The sequence below is a fragment of the Alosa sapidissima genome, chromosome 13, assembly GCF_018492685.1.
Source record: "Alosa sapidissima isolate fAloSap1 chromosome 13, fAloSap1.pri, whole genome shotgun sequence".
In the NCBI taxonomy this organism is placed as follows: domain Eukaryota; kingdom Metazoa; phylum Chordata; class Actinopteri; order Clupeiformes; family Clupeidae; genus Alosa; species Alosa sapidissima.
In genome coordinates this window covers 27,444,189-27,460,107 of record NC_055969.1, presented here as the reverse complement: position 1 = coordinate 27,460,107, position 15,919 = coordinate 27,444,189, and the positions used below count along the sequence as shown (strand labels likewise).

At 45.3% G+C, this 15,919-nt stretch overlaps 1 protein-coding gene across 1 annotated transcript in view; it reads right to left on the bottom strand.

The window, feature by feature from the left end:
- LOC121680835 (stress response protein nst1-like) overlaps positions 1-15,919 on the bottom strand; it is a 31,434-nt gene that overhangs the window by 6,856 nt on the left and 8,659 nt on the right. Inside the window, exons 2-5 of the mRNA XM_042060382.1 lie at positions 6,918-7,354; positions 3,720-4,150; positions 3,485-3,626; positions 2,128-3,292 (exon numbers count right to left, since the gene is read on the bottom strand). Of these exons, the coding sequence (XP_041916316.1) occupies positions 2,128-3,292; positions 3,485-3,626; positions 3,720-4,150; positions 6,918-7,354 (2,175 nt within the window). The remainder of the gene's footprint in view (positions 1-2,127; positions 3,293-3,484; positions 3,627-3,719; positions 4,151-6,917; positions 7,355-15,919) is intronic.

Sequence of the window (15,919 nt, the reverse complement as noted above, 5' to 3'; positions counted from 1 at the left end):
TGCATGCCTTTTCTACATTTGCAGTCTAAGTGCTAACCCTCCTCCCTCCCTTTTGGAATAGACAAAATGTCAGAATTGTTACCAATTCCGAGTAAAATGAAAGAGCCAATGAAAAGAAAATGCCATTGACGTACATTCACATCACAGCACAGACCTAAGCCCAGTTTTTTTTTTAATGCTGAGCTGCGTAAACAGCACTTTCTATGCTGAGATATTTCCTCTTCAATCCCTGGCTTCCTGCTGGCAACCTTCACAATCAAACATTGAACATTATTTACACACAAAAACACACGCATAAATGCAGGGTTAACCACACACACACACACACACACACACACACACACACGGGTTAACATGAGCAGGGATTCTTCTATTCTACTCTGTTCTGAGCACTATGATTTCTACTGAGGCAAGGAGTTAATTATTAAAGGTTAATGGTGTTGAGTGGAAATAAACAAGCAGTCACTAGAGGCAGGGGCTGGATTTGCTTTATTTGCACTGCGTATTAGGAAAGTTGATAGTGGTTATGTCAAATGTGTCAAAACAGACTACAACAAACACATAGAGGACTATGAACATTTTAATACAATTAAAAGAAACAACATTTCAAACCTGTGGCACCATCATTACTATACCAGACTGAGATAAATAGCTTGATGAATGCTTGGTCCCTACAAACCTGTGTTTCTGAACATAGAAACAGATCACTCGTGTGTGTGTGTGTGTGTGTGTGTGTGTGTGTGTGTGACAGAGACACAGCGACCGACACACTCGTGTGTGTATGTGTATACACAGGCTCTCTCAGTCATGCATATTTCATGATGGTGCCAAATGTCTTGAACAGGTCATCGTCGTGAGAGATGCAAACTAGAGAAGTCACTAAGAGACCCATACAGCTACTATGCCCTAATATCCCACCTCAAGAGCTAGGACAAACATCCTTATTTACCCACCCATCAAGCTACCGCTAGTGTTGTTACAGTATACAACCACATCTACAGGGTGGAATCTACTTGGCTAATATCCCTTTCAGCTAGCGGACAGAAAGCTATAAACGGCCTGTTTCCCAAACGTGGATTCGACCTAATCCTTGACTACAAAAGAAAACCTATATTTCTGATCTAGGGGTAGGCTTAATCCATGTGCAAGAAACTGGCTGAAAGTTAATTTCTCTGTGTACATCTCTCAGCCTTTTTCAGAGAGGACAGAAGGAGCTCAGGGGAATATTATTCTGATGAGCTGGAAGTAGAAGAGCCAGGATGACGAAACTGAAAGGAATGTAAGGCAATTTGAGGGTTGCTACCAGATGCCTGGGGAAGAGGGTGGGGGGGGGGATTACCAGATGCCTGGGGAAGAGGGGGGGGGGGGGGGGGGGGTTACCAGATGCCTGGGGAAGAGGGTGGGGGGGGGGGGGGGATGGGTTACCAGATGCCTGGGGAAGAGGGTGGGGGTGGGGGTGGGGGATTACCAGATGCCTGGGGAAGAGGGTGGGGGTGGGGGTGGGGGGGGGGGTTAGTCTACAAGACAAACTCTGGCACAGCTCAGTAATGTATCTGGTACCACATCAGGGCCACATCAGGACTTCATCTGGACCAAAACAGTGGCAAACCAGGGCCACATCAAGGCCAGATCAGAACTGTACCCAGGTGAGATCAGAGACAGAACTCTGCCAGCCCAGGACAGCATCTGGGCTAGAACAGGTCTATATCCTATCTGGACCAGAGCACTAGTGGGTCTGTGCCAGGGCAAGTGCTTAGTTGCTATCAGATTTACCCAGCTGAACAGGAAGCAGGTTTGGGAGGAATATGAGGTTGCTTGTTGTCTTGTGATGTCAAGAGCAGACATGGAATCAACAACTGTTTTCCTGCCCTCTGACTAAATTGCTAAATTCACATAATTGCTTCCACACATACACTCACTCGCCTTCTCTCTCTCTTTCTCTCTCTCTCTTACACACACACACACACTCCCTGTTCAATTCAGTGTGAATCGGCTTCTGGTGATTGTTGCCGCCTTGCTTTCAAGTATAACAAGCAAGTGCAAATGTGTATACTTTTATCTATCAACACATCTGTGTGTCTGAGGTTCATTAACAGTAATAGTGGTGTGTGACTGTGGGTAACTGACCTTGGCTTGACTGTAGAAACATTGGTGGAGTGGCTGAGTTGATCATGTGGAGACCCCGCCTCCCCAAAGGGATTGGCTGAGACCGAGGGATCCTCAAACAGATTGGTGGAGATAGAGGGACCTTCGAACGGATTGGTGAAGAGACCCTCGTTGAGTAGGTGAGTTGAGGAGACGTTTGGGGCTACAGCGGACTCCATCTCTCCATGGCGGAACTCGTCTTGCTCTACCTTCATCCTACTCTCTCGCTCTAACCTTTTTTTCTCTTCCGCCTCCTCCTTCTCTAGCTTCTTTAGTCTCTGCGCCTCTTCTTCCTCCTTCTCTCTCCTCTTCCTTTCCTGCTCCTCCTCCAGTTTATTTTGCCTCTCCTCCTCCTCCTCTCTCTTCCTCCTCTCCTCTTCCTCCTTTCTTATCCGGTCTTCTTTTTCAGTCTTTTTTCTCTCTTCTTCTTTCCTAATTCGTTCTTCCTCTTTCATCCTCATCTCCTCTCTCTTCATCCTCTCTTCCTGCTCAGCTCTTATCCTCTCCTCCTCTTTCTGTTGCTCTTGTTCCTCTCTTGCCCTCCTCTCTTCTTCTCTTTCAATTCTTTGTCTCTCTTCCTCTCGTCTGGTCATTTCCTTCTCCTCCTCAAGTCTCCTCTCTTCTTCTCGTCTAACCCTTTCCTCCTCAATTCTTTGTCTCTCCTCTTCCTCCTCTCTCTCCATTCTCTCTCTTTCTCTCCTTATCCTTTCTTCCTCTTCTAACATTCTTCTCTCTTCCTCTTTCTTAATCTGTTCATCCCTTCTTCTCTCCTCTTCCTCCTCTGCCATTCCTCTGTCTTCCTCACTGTCCATGTCCTCTTTTTTCTGCAACTCAAGTTCCTTTTTGTCCTCCTCCTCCCTCCAAATCCTCTCTCTTTCCTCTCTTATGAGCCTTTCTTCCTCTTCAATTTTCTCTTCCTCTCTCCTCCTTTCTTCTTCAATTCTCTCTTCCTCTCTCCTCTTCTCTTCCTCTCTTCTAACCTTTTCTTCTTCCTCAATTCTCCTCCTCTCTTCATCCTTTCTCTTGTCCTCCTCTATTCTCAGTCTCTCCTCTTCTTTCTCCATCCTCTCCCTCTCTTCTTCCTCTTCCTTTCTGATCCTCTCTTCCTCTTCCAGACTTCTTCTCTCCTGCTCTCTCCTCATCCTTTCTTCCTCAGCTCTCTTTCTCTCCTCCTCCATCAGTCTCTCCTGCTCTCTCCTCATCCTTTCTTCCTCAGCTCTCTTTCTCTCCTCCTCCATCAGTCTCTCCTGCTCTCTCCTCATCCTTTCTTCCTCAGCTCTACTCCTCTCCTCCTCCAGTCTCTCCTGCTCTTTCCTCATCCTTTCTTCCTCAGCTCTACTCCTCTCCTCCTCCAGTCTCTCCTGCTCTTTCCTCATCCTTTCTTCCTCAGCTTTCCTCCGCTCCTCTTCTTTCAGTCTCCTCTCCTCCTCCTCCTCTTTTCTAATCCTTTCTTCCTCCTCCATTTCAAACCTCCTTCTCTCCTCCTCTTCTTTTGCCCTCCTCTTCCTCTCTTCCTCAGCCTCCCTCTCAGTCCTCTCCCTCTCCTCCTGCATCCTTCTCCGTTCCTGTTCTACCCTCTCTTTCTCCAGCCTCTGCTCCTCCTCTTCCTCCTCCTCCAACCTTCTCCTCTCCTCCTCTTCTCTCATCCTCCTCTTTCTCTCCTCTTCCTCCTCCTCCTCCTCCTCCTCCTCCTCTGCCTGCAGGTGTGCCTCCGAGGCCCGTAGGGACTCCACAGAGGTGGTCGTGCTGCTCCTGCTCGGGGCGGAGGACTTGCGGAGCTCCTCCATGGACCCGTGGCCAGAGCTGCTCAGGCTGAAGGTGGAGCTCGCCCGGGAGGGCTTGCGCTCGGGCTCCTCCGAGTACACGTGGCTGCCGTTGACGCACAGGTTGCTGGGCAGTGTGCCGGACTGCTTGGACTGGCCCAGGCCAGAGAAGGAGCCCAGAGAGGACTTGCTGTCGGAGCTCCCCGTGCGTTTGTGGGTCAGGAATTTGAACTTCTTTTTGCCTTTGGAAAGAAAGAGGTCAACAGAAAGGGGTCAGTGTCGGTTTATACACTGGAAGTCCACCTGAAAATCTAATCAAGATTGGCCTCAGGATTCTGCCATTACGGCTGCAGCCAAGGTTCCCACCCTTTTTCTTTGACGAGTTGGTAACATTTCAACTTTTCAAGGACCTTTAACTATATTTCCATGACCTTTCACAAGCTACAAGTGTACAAAATTGAAGAGTCAACTTCACAGACTATGAGCATTTTCCATGAACTATGACCATTTTCTTTTTGTAATTGGCTATTAATTAGCCCATGTCAATTGAGGCTGGAACTGCATCACACTTCAGAAATTCACATAATGAAAAACTATCCATGGAAAATAAATGATTAACTGTGTTAGACCTCAAGGGGGCAAATCAATGTTTTTTCCAAAACGTTCAGAGAATTTACAGGCCTGGAAAATGAGATTTTAAAATTCCATTGATCCTTTCCCAACATTTCCAAGACCGCTGGAAGCCCGTCTGTCAGTTCAGGCCACAACTGTGCCGTTTCTGAAGGCTACCTCATTAGTGTTTGGAGTGCATTCCTCTCAGTGGATTTCCACACTCTCATTAGGCCCTTATTCTGTTGTCTGTGCAGCATTCCTTCACCAACCTTTTGAGCGTTCTGAGCTGTTTAACTCTTTATGGGGTTTATTGGCTTTATCTTAACATGTAGCAAACAACAGCAGTATTTTCTTCCTCTGGCTTCCACAGCCGTCAAAAAAAAAACCCTCACTCACTCTCCACCTCAAGCTGGTGTGTGGAGAGGGCCCCGGTGCATAATGGCTGCCGTGCCTCATCCAAGTGGGTGCTACACATCGGTGATGGCCAGTGAGATAACCCCCTTCACTGCAAAGTGCTTTGAGTGCCTTGATAAAGCACTATTACCTTGAATTTCCCCTTGGGGATCAATAATGTATGTATGTGTGTATGTGTGTGTGTGTGTATCTATCTAAATGCAAGTTGTTGTTGTCCTGGTTGGTCCTCAAGTACTCGCGGATACACTGGCTTTGGTCAGGCCTGCACTACGCACCTAGTCTTAACCCATTCTATGCACTCAGTCTTAACCCATTCTATGCCCTTAGTCTTAACCCACTCTGTGTAGTCAGTCTTAACCCATTCTATGCACTTAGTCTTAACCCATTCTGTGTAGTTAGTCTTAACCCATTCTGTGTAGTCAGTCTTAACCCATTCTGTGCACAGAGCAGTCAGTCTTAAAGTGCCCATATTATGGAAAAATCACTTTTTCTGGGATTTGGGGTGTTATTTTGTGTCTGTGGTGCAACCAATTTCACAAATGCTTTTAAAATTTTGAATAGGATACATCAACTCCAGTGGGCTTACATACTGATCCAAATGAAGTTTTACCCATTATCATTTAACATTTTTAGGCCATGTTACATCATACATGCAGGTGTCTGAATTGGTTCTGCTTTGATTATTGTATTTAGCAGACGTTTCCAACTTGACTATTAGGCTACTTTACTACGAAAATTCAAACAGAACTGTCAATGACGTTTGTCACACATTGTTTATTATTCTTGTATATCAAATTGCATTTGATCACTGGCAGTCGGAGGCTTTCTGGTGGACAATCCTCCAACACCATGTCATCGACACGACTCATATTTCCTGGCTTCTCATGCTGCTACGTTGACGTAGGCTAAACATGGAATCAGTTCTGGAGTGGGGCATGGCCAACAACAGCTCATCTGCATTTAAGGCAACAGGCCCCAGAAACAGCCTATTCTGAAACGGACTGAAACAACAATGGAGCTGTTGATAATGTGTAATCTGAGGGGATTTATTTGCAAACAGCTTCAGGGACATGTTTTTGCAACCCATAGGCCTATTTTGACTTGTTGAAAAATAGTCATAATATGGGCACTTTAACCCATTCTGTGCACTTAGTCTTAACCCACTCTGTGTAGTTAGTCTTAACCCACTCTGTGCACTTAGTCTTAACCCATTCTGTACAGTTAGTCTTAATCCACTCTGTGCTGTTAGTCTTAACCCATTCTGTGCAGTTAGTCTTAACCCACTCTGTGTAGTTAGTCTTAACCCATTCTGTGCACTTAGTCTTAACCCACTCTGTGCAGTTAGTCTTAGGGCCCAATTTAATAGCAGACAAAATTCAGTCATGCTTGAGACAACATTGAGCTCCTCGTGCTATAATATAGATATTGCTCAGGTTACGAAATTACCAAACAGATTTTGCAGATGTATTAAATTAGCTTCATGTAGACTTTAGACTTTGCACATTGTTTAAATTAAGGCCATTTATTCTCTACCCTGTCTCTTCAGTTGTAGTCTTAGCCGTCCTTTGTGGTGACTCTTACCTGGTTTGGGCGGTCTGTCTCCTCACCTGTCCTGTGTATTTAACCCCACCTTCTCACCTTCTACAATTAATCGATTTTTAAACAAAATCGCAATTTGAACAAATGTAACTAATTGGTAATTGTAAAGGCTGCAATTAATCATACAGCTTGCAACCGTCCCATTGGTTGATCCTGACCCTTCTATGATTTCATGTCATCCTCCTTGTGTGACAGACAGTGAAGGTCACCTAACAGGAGTGAAGGTCACCTAACAGGAGTGCTGTTTTCAACATTTGGAATATTGAACTGAAGCCTGACTTTGAAAAAATGACATCGCCAATCAAATCGAAATCGCAATATCTGATAGAAAAATCACAATTAGATGTTTCTTCAGTGTTATCTGTCCTTTGTGGTTACTCTTACCTGCTTCAGGGGAGTCCACGTTGAGGCCAGAGGATCGACTAGATCCCAGGGCAGAGTCCCTCTCGGGCAGCGGACCCAGCGTGGACATGGATTGGGACGAGTTGCGGTGCAGGTTGGACTTGGGCACGAACAACGACTTGAGCTTGTTCTTTTTCTTCTTGGGCGTGGAGGTTGCACCGGCCCCCTCTTCCTCGCCCTCACTGTCGGTCAGGACCTGGGTGACCGATGGCACCACCGCGGACATGGAGTCGGACAGCCCTTCCTTCTTCTTGCCGCGGAGTTTGTCCTTGAGCTTGCCCATGCGAGAGCGACTCTTCTCCTGGCTGGACAGGTCGAACATGCTGGCCGTCATGTTGTTCTTCATGAACTGGACGTCCAGCAGGACCTCACCCCTGACTTTGTCGGCTTTGCCAGACTTATCCAGCAGCTTGAACCATCTGTGTGTCGAGAGACAGAGAAATACACACACACACACACACACACACACGTGATCAGCATCTTTATGTACACCTAATCAACAAGGGATCTCCATCTTAAGCAGAACAAGAGATGCATTACAAGTAGCCATGTTTCCTTGGATGTTTCTTTTAAAATTGTATTCCTAAAAGACCAACGTACAGCAATTGACTGCCAAAGCAAGCCCTTGTACACAAATCCAAATTCTCATGAGTCTCGGCCTAATCTTCTTTTGATGAAGTACTTCATGCAGATGCAAACAAGAATGTACCAGATTCACCTTCTCCAGTATTATGGAGATTTTATTTACCCAATATGTGGTATTGATGCCACCTGCCAAAGTAGAGCAATGAGATGCCGTCACTGAGTTCATGTATTTCTCACATCACTCTCCACCTTGTTCAGGGTAATCATTGGGTTGGTTTAGATGCTGTAGAATAGCTTTTTCCAGTTCAAATGATAAGCAACCTTTAGCTTTAGCTCAGTCGTGGTACTTTAATCATCCCTGCTCAAACTGCCCATTATGACTGTAACAAATGTCATTGATTTTAGTAAATTAGAATGAGTCAAGGGGTCTTGTGGTCACACAGGAGTCTAGTGTCATCTGGCTGTTATCTCTGACAGATCGCATAGAACCTGGTAGCAACAAACTTGGGACAGATCCAGCTTAGTTGGTTCTGACATGGCTAAGATCCAGTAAACCAGTAGACCTTTCCCTTGGCCCTGTACTAATGACTGTCTATATCCCCTAAAATAGCTTGTTTTAACAAGGATCCCCAACACTGACTTTGACAACTACCTGTCCATCACACAACATACAGCGGGCACAGGGTCTATATAAAAAGGCCCAAACACTCCAGTCTTTCTAACAGCAGTACACAAGTCAATCAAGTGTGTCCTTACATTCAACAATGCATCCTGGCGTCACTGAACTCCCAGCAAGGAAAACCCCCAAAAGAATGATCACGCCATGCGTGCAACCACAATCACCTGTACCACTCAGATACAGCTCTCATCTTTACGGTCAGGTGGTGAAACGAAAGGAAGACTCGTCTCTGGGGTCCTCCAGAGCCACCTCATCCGTCCTCTCCGCTGATCAAATCAGACTGACCAACACCTCGGGGCAGCATGCACAAAACAGAACAAAACCCTTCATCCCCACCGCACTGTCCACTTAGACGAGGGAAAACAGACCGTCACTACCTTTTAATGCAGCTTGATCACATACGGGAATTCATTCATGACTGATTTGTTGTTGTTGATGTAATATTATGCAAGTCCTTACGCATAATATGCAAGTCTAATGTAATATTATGTGAACGTATCATTAGTGCGTGCATACTTTTAGAATGTGTGTGAGCCCACAACCAAACACATCATCTACTGGATACCTTCCAAAACGTAACAGGCTCTTTCACAGGCCAGGCCTACATAATCCACAAGGGACCTTTTTGAGCAATATTGCTGGGCACTGATTAGATTACATTAGATCAGATTCAACTGTATTGTCATTGTGCAGAGTACAAGTACAAAGACAACAAAATGCAGTTTGCGTCTAACCAAATGTACAAAAAAGCGCAATGTGATATACACAGTATAGACGGGTGGTGCATAAACAGTATAAGATATATAGTGCAGTGTAGACAATAGTTAAGAAGTTAAGACATTTTAAAACAGTTTAAACAACAGTTAAGAAGGTGGAATGGTTACAGTAATATAAATGAACTACAGATAATGTCCATACTGGTTAAGAAAGGCATGTGAACAGTCTCTAAAATAAGGGTGGTTTCCTTAGCATAGCATGGTTGAAAGTTTGCATGCTCTTTTAAAACGTGTATCTTTTTTTCTCTCTCAGAGGTAACCTCCCGAGCATCCCCATCTGCTGCTGGCCTGTGCCTTCACATTGGCCAAAGTGCTTGATTGCATTGTCCACATATTTAGCGACATTTTCATGGACCACATAAGCATTTTTGTTCAGTGAATCTTTTGTAAATTGCTTTACAATTACAGTCGGGGCCACCTCGTTGGCTGCCTTAATTATCACCTGGCTGGCCTCAGCTGTGTCTTCATTAACATTCCCAGTAAATTCTCTTCAATCTTTTTGGCCTCTATGTACTGTATGTGTCCAGTTGCATTGTCTCTGTCTGTTCTTGGTGTTGGATTTTGTGAAATACATTTCTAAATAAATGCGATTTATAATCCAGTGCAACTTCTTTATGTTTTTTTCCCCCTCTTCATGATGCATTTTTTGACTGATGCGATTTATACTCCAGAGCGACTTACAGTCCGGAATATACGGTAGTTCCCCAGCATGGAAAGGCTAAACTTGATGACCACCAAATCAGGTCGTAGGTTATCTAATTCCAGGTTTGAGTTTAGGCACATGCAACAGTAGAGAAACTGCTTACCAAAGCAAACATGCAGACAGACTGAATATGGGACTCCCTCAGTGCCAAAGTCCAGATACACACACTCACACACATACACAGGTATGTGATCCTCAAACATTGTTCACATTCCATTGCGGAATAACACACAAGACAGCTTCATAAAAACCTTTTTACAGCCGGGTTCAATGACTCAAAACAAAACAGGATACAAGAATATCTCTTTAAAGAGGACTTCACCCACGTTTTGTTTTTATGCATGTCGGTGATCTCAGTGAAAACAGGACTAATGTTTTTAAAATGACCCTTGCACTTTTGGGGCACCCTGACACTCAAATCCTCCCCTGTCGAGCAGCCAACAGCACACCTCCTGACCAGAGGAGAGGAAGCCGTCAGCTGAGGCACATCCTCCTCATTTGCTGTGAAAAACAACCAAAGTGCTGACACATCAGGAAGTAGGAATGGATGCAGCCAAGCAGACAAGCACAAGGGCAGCAAGGGCAGCAAGGCCAGCTGCACTCCTGCCCTCCTCAGGGAAGCTTCACGGAGCACACAGCCACACAAGCAACAGTGAGGCCTAACGTCCTGATAACACAGCCACACAAGCAACAGTGAGGCCTAACGTCCTGATTAACACAGCCACACAAGCAACAGTGAGGTCTAACCTCCAGTCTACACAGCCACACAAGCAACAGTGAGGTCTAACCTCCAGTCTACACAGCCACACAAGCAACAGTGAGGTCTAACCTCCAGTCTACACAGCCACACAAGCAACAGTGAGGTCTAACCTCCAGTCTACACAGCCACACAAGCAACAGTGAGGTCTAACCTCCAGTCTACACAGCCACACAAGCAACAGTGAGGTCTAACCTCCAGTCTACACAGCCACACAAGCAACAGTGAGGTCTAACCTCCAGTCTACACAGCCACACAAGCAACAGTGAGGTCTAACCTCCAGTCTACACAGCCACACAAGCAACAGTGAGGTCTAACCTCCTGGCTAAACAATCACACAAACAACAGTGAGGCCTAACCTCCTGGCTAAACAATCACACAAACAACAGTGAGGCCTAACCGCCAGGCTACACCAGGTGCAACACAATAACAGGTTTTTGGAACTGAGACTTTATGAAACACACACCGACAAAAGAACAGGGTCTCAGAGGTGAAGCTGTACGAAGAACACCACAACACAGGCAACAACATGGCACATGCCTATGGGGCAAAAGGCCCAATCACAGCTCCAAGACTCAACACCATCTAGGCCAGCAGCACACCAAGACAAACAACTCCAGAAACGTCACCAAGCCCACCTCTACGCTTGCTACAACTCCAGAAACGCCACCAAGCCCACCTCTACGCTTGCTACAACTCCAGAAACGTCACCAAGCCCACCTCTACGCTTGCTACAGTACAACTCCAGAAACGCCACCAAGCCCACCTGTACGCTTGCTACAGTACAACTCCAGAAACACCACCAAGCCCACCTCTACGCTTGCTACAGTACAACTCCAGAAATGCCACCAAGTCCAACTTTACGCTTGCTACAACTCCAGAAACGTCACCAAGCCCACCTGTACGCTTGCTACAACTCCAGAAACGTCACCAAGCCCACCTCTACGCTTGCTACCCAAATGACACAGTGAAGAAATGATTGATTGTTTTGATGCTTGTCTGGGTTCAACACTCTGTGTCTCCTGCAGGGACATACAAACATAATTACAGAATGTGAACTGAGAGGGGAGAGTTGATTAAACTGTCAATAGACATTTTTTTTCAAACACCGCGCTCTCCCGTTTGTTTTCTGTGGGTGCGTGATCCAGGAAACGTACAGAAAATCAAAGATTGGTCGCACTCCCAAAAATATTTTTTTTCTCGCTGATTTATTTTCACTAGCAACAGGGGTAAGTAAACAAACGTTTCGCCTTATGGCCTTCGTCGGTGTGTCATCTCTCAATGTATTTCTATGTATTTCTCAATAAAATATTGGCAAGTTCAAGGAGCCAGTTACTTCTCCTGTATGAAGACTGTGGGTGTGGTAGAGCAGTTGTGATGTCACCACCTGACAAGCAGTTGGCTTGGGCTAGATTCCCAAACCTAAGCATAATATAAAGTATATCAAATACTGGGTTGGATTCCCACAAGCGTAATATAAAGTATATAAAATACTGGGTTGGATTCCCACAAGCATAATATAAAGTATATAAAATACTGGGTTGGATTCCCACAAGCATAATATAAAGTATATAAAATACTGGGTTGGATTCCCATTAGCATAATATAAAGTATATAAAATACTGGGTTTGATTCCCATAAGCATAATATTAAGAATATAAAATACTGTGTTGGATTCCCAAACCTAAGCATAATATAAAGTATATAAAATACTTTAACTTAAGATGTCCTAAGCCTCACTATTTTTCAAGTATGAACTACGAATCTGCTACACTCCAGTTAATTTTAAAAGGGAGGTTGCAATAAAACAACAAACACTCCCAAATACCTAAGAACACAAGACGGCACTAATAGGAGAATTACACTGGGTGTGTGTGACGCTTTCTGTGTTCCTCCTTTTCAAAAGAAAGGATTCAGACGTTCCTGATGACGACGAGACCAGAAATAAAGCTGCTCTTCTGGAACATGTGAGCAAGAACACAGAGCCGCCACCCACATGACTCACTCCACACACACCCCGACCAGCCTGCACCTCTCGCGCGCTCTTGCTCTCTTCACACATCTTCACTAGAGCACACACACACACACACACACGCACACACGCACATACATACACACACCCCGACCAGCCTCCACCTCTCGCGCGCTCTTGCTCTCTTCACACATCTTCACTAGAGCACACACACACACACACACACACACACACGCACGCACGCACGCACACACGCACACACGCACATACATACACACACCCCGACCAGCCTGCACCTCTCGCGCGCTCTTGCTCTCTTCACACATCTTCACTAGAGCACACACACACACACACACACACACACACACACACACACACGCACGCACGCACACACGCACACACGCACACACGCACACACGCACATACATACACACACCCCGACCAGCCTCCACCTCTCGCGCGCTCTTGCTCTCTTCACACATCTTCACTAGAGCACACACACACACACACACACACACACACACACACACGCACGCACGCACACACGCACATACATACACACACCCCGACCAGCCTCCACCTCTCGCGCGCTCTTGCTCTCTTCACACATCTTCACTAGAGCACACACACACACACACACGCACGCACATACACACACACACACACACCCCGACCAGCCTCCACCTCTCGCGCGCTCTTGCTCTCTTCACACATCTTCACTAGAAGACACACACGCGCGCACACGCACACACACACACACACACACACACAAGCCTCCACCTCTCTTCATACATCTTCACTAGAGCGTGCGCACACACACACACACACACACGCCTCCACCTCTCTTCATACATCTTCACTAGAGCGTGCGCACACACACACACACACACATGCAAAAAACACCCACACCCTATACACACGTGTGCACACACCACACAGACTCGATGGGACAGGCTGTGCCATTTAGATAAAAAAAACTATCATCATCATCATCACTAATGCATGGAGTGCTGGGTTGCAAGCACAGCAACCGAGGCCTTCGCGTAGTTCCTCCATCCTACAGTCATGTCACATTTTGACATGTAATTAAACTAGAGGGCTTGCCGTTGGACATACCCTACTCTAAAAGGTCACGGTTGAACCCTTCACAGGTGGCCATTTAAACAGCGCAGCAATGCAGCGGTGTGCTCCTCTTCTCTTCTGCCAGAGGGGGAAGTAGACACAATGGTTTTGATTACACAGGGGGTTGGCTGGCATGAGAGGAGAAGTTCATGGTGTGAACATCGCAGAACAGGAAGTTGCCTCATGTGAAGGTGTTGGCCTGGGAGGGAGGGGCTGAGTGACAGCAAGAGGAACAGTGCAGTGTGTGTGTGTGTGTGTGTCTGTGTGTGTGTCTCTGTGCAGTGTTTCCCATACATTGACTTTGTTGTGGCGGCCCACCACAATATCAACATTGACCACCACACAATGATTTTCTATAGGATGAAATCCTTTCATTTCATCTCTCTCTCTATATGTGCAAGCATATAAGAAGCAGTATCCCTACGCTAATGTTAGAATACTGTTGGGTTGTCGAGGTTAGCACACTATGACATTACAGCTACTTGTCAATATCGACTTCTCGTGCAAGGCAAGTATAACTATGGGGTATTCATTTTATTGATTCTGACACAAAATGTTTGCTCAACAACCCCCCCCCCCCCGCCCCCTTCACCTACCACCACAAATACAATTAAATTCTGTGGAAAACACTGCTGTGTGTATCTCTAGGCCTGAACTGGGCTTGTACAAGTAAGGGCTGCAACTGACTATTATTTTCATAGTCCATTAATCAGCCGATTATTTTCATAGTCCATTAATCTGCGATTATTTTCTACATTAATCAATTAGTTGTTTGATTGATAAAATGTCGGTGAAAACATTTTGATCTTTGTTTCCCAAAACAAAGAACTCATCTTCAAATGTCTAGTTTTGTCCACATGCCAAAGACATTTACGGTCATAGTAAGTAAGTAAAGCTGAAAATATTAAAGTTTAAAAAGCTACAATCAGAGACTTTCAAGGTTTTTCCTGACAAAGACTGATTAAAAAGATAGCTGGCGAGTAATTTAATAGTTGACAACTAATCGCATTACATTATTCTTTCCGTAAGAGTGCCTTACAACAGTCAAAATACATGCCTGTGTAGCATTCAATTCCTGCAGTGGTGATGTAGACAAGTAAAATGGATGAAACAACCTAAAAACACTGAGGGAAGTTTAGTCCAATGCAAATAGGTTCATTTTGCTGCCAGTCGCCAATCAGACTGTTTGCGGTCATCTTTGACAGTCTGAACATTGCAGGACTATGGCGTTGTTTCGCTAGGCCTGACTGGTGAGAGAACCCCTGTTCTAAGATAAGCCCAAGCGATTGGATAGGTTCCACATTTACACCATGTCTTAGATGGTGACAGAACCCTTGTTCTAAGATAAGCCCAAGCGATTGGATAGGTTCCACATTTACACCATGTCTTAGGCCTAGTCCACACGTACCAAACCGACCTTTTTTTCCTCCGTCTTCCCTGGAACCGTATCAAGAATATTTGCGTCCAAACGGATCCATCTCAACACGACTCAACACGTTACTTCATATCCCAGGCCTATAGGTGGCACTGTTTGTTACAGAAACTGACCAAAGCTTGCGCGCTGTGTAGGCCATACAACAGACGGAGTAGGCTACGACAAAACTGGCTAGTGCAAGAAAACCAGAATTGTTTGTGTGGACTTATCGTGAACTGTCAACTGTAGTCAACTGTAAAACTAATAAACTTAATTTTTACGGTTTGTGAAAGGTGCAGTCCCGTCCTTTATTTGGCTAACGCAGGTAAAAATAATCTCCTTTACTTTCTTTGGTTGTAGGATAGTCCGCGATTCACATTAGTTTTGGTTATCACCGCAAGTGCAAAGGCTAGGCGTACCCAAGTTCTAGGCTATTCCGTCGCCACATTTATAATATTGCTATAATACCTTTGTTAGTAACAGTCGATACTTTTGCTTGCATCAAATCGCGCATTCGCATTTAGTGCGCATCTATAGGCTTAACATGAGTTCTAAGCGTCTTTGTATGCTCATATCTGACTTCACTATGAATGCATTTATTTATGTTGTAAGATATGTAAAATAAATTAATGACACCGGCACTATGCACAAATTAATGTAAACTTACACCGCACTTCCCTAATAACTTCAGTTCTCTTGCGTCACTGACAGTAGCTAGAATTCATAACACCGGGAAAAACAGTGTTCAGTCCACCAAGTCATAAGCTATCGGCGCTGCGCAGCACCAGTTGTGATATTTATCCTACGGAGTGTAATCGTAGGTAATGTCATGTATGAAAACTAGTATTGTTAGGCATCCAGGGCAGCTGAGGTGTGGCGATGACATCATCAATACGCAAGTAGGATGTGCGGTTTCGCTGTCCAAACGACTTCAAAAGGGCTACGGTTTCAGATTTTTCCACTCTAGGGATGTAAC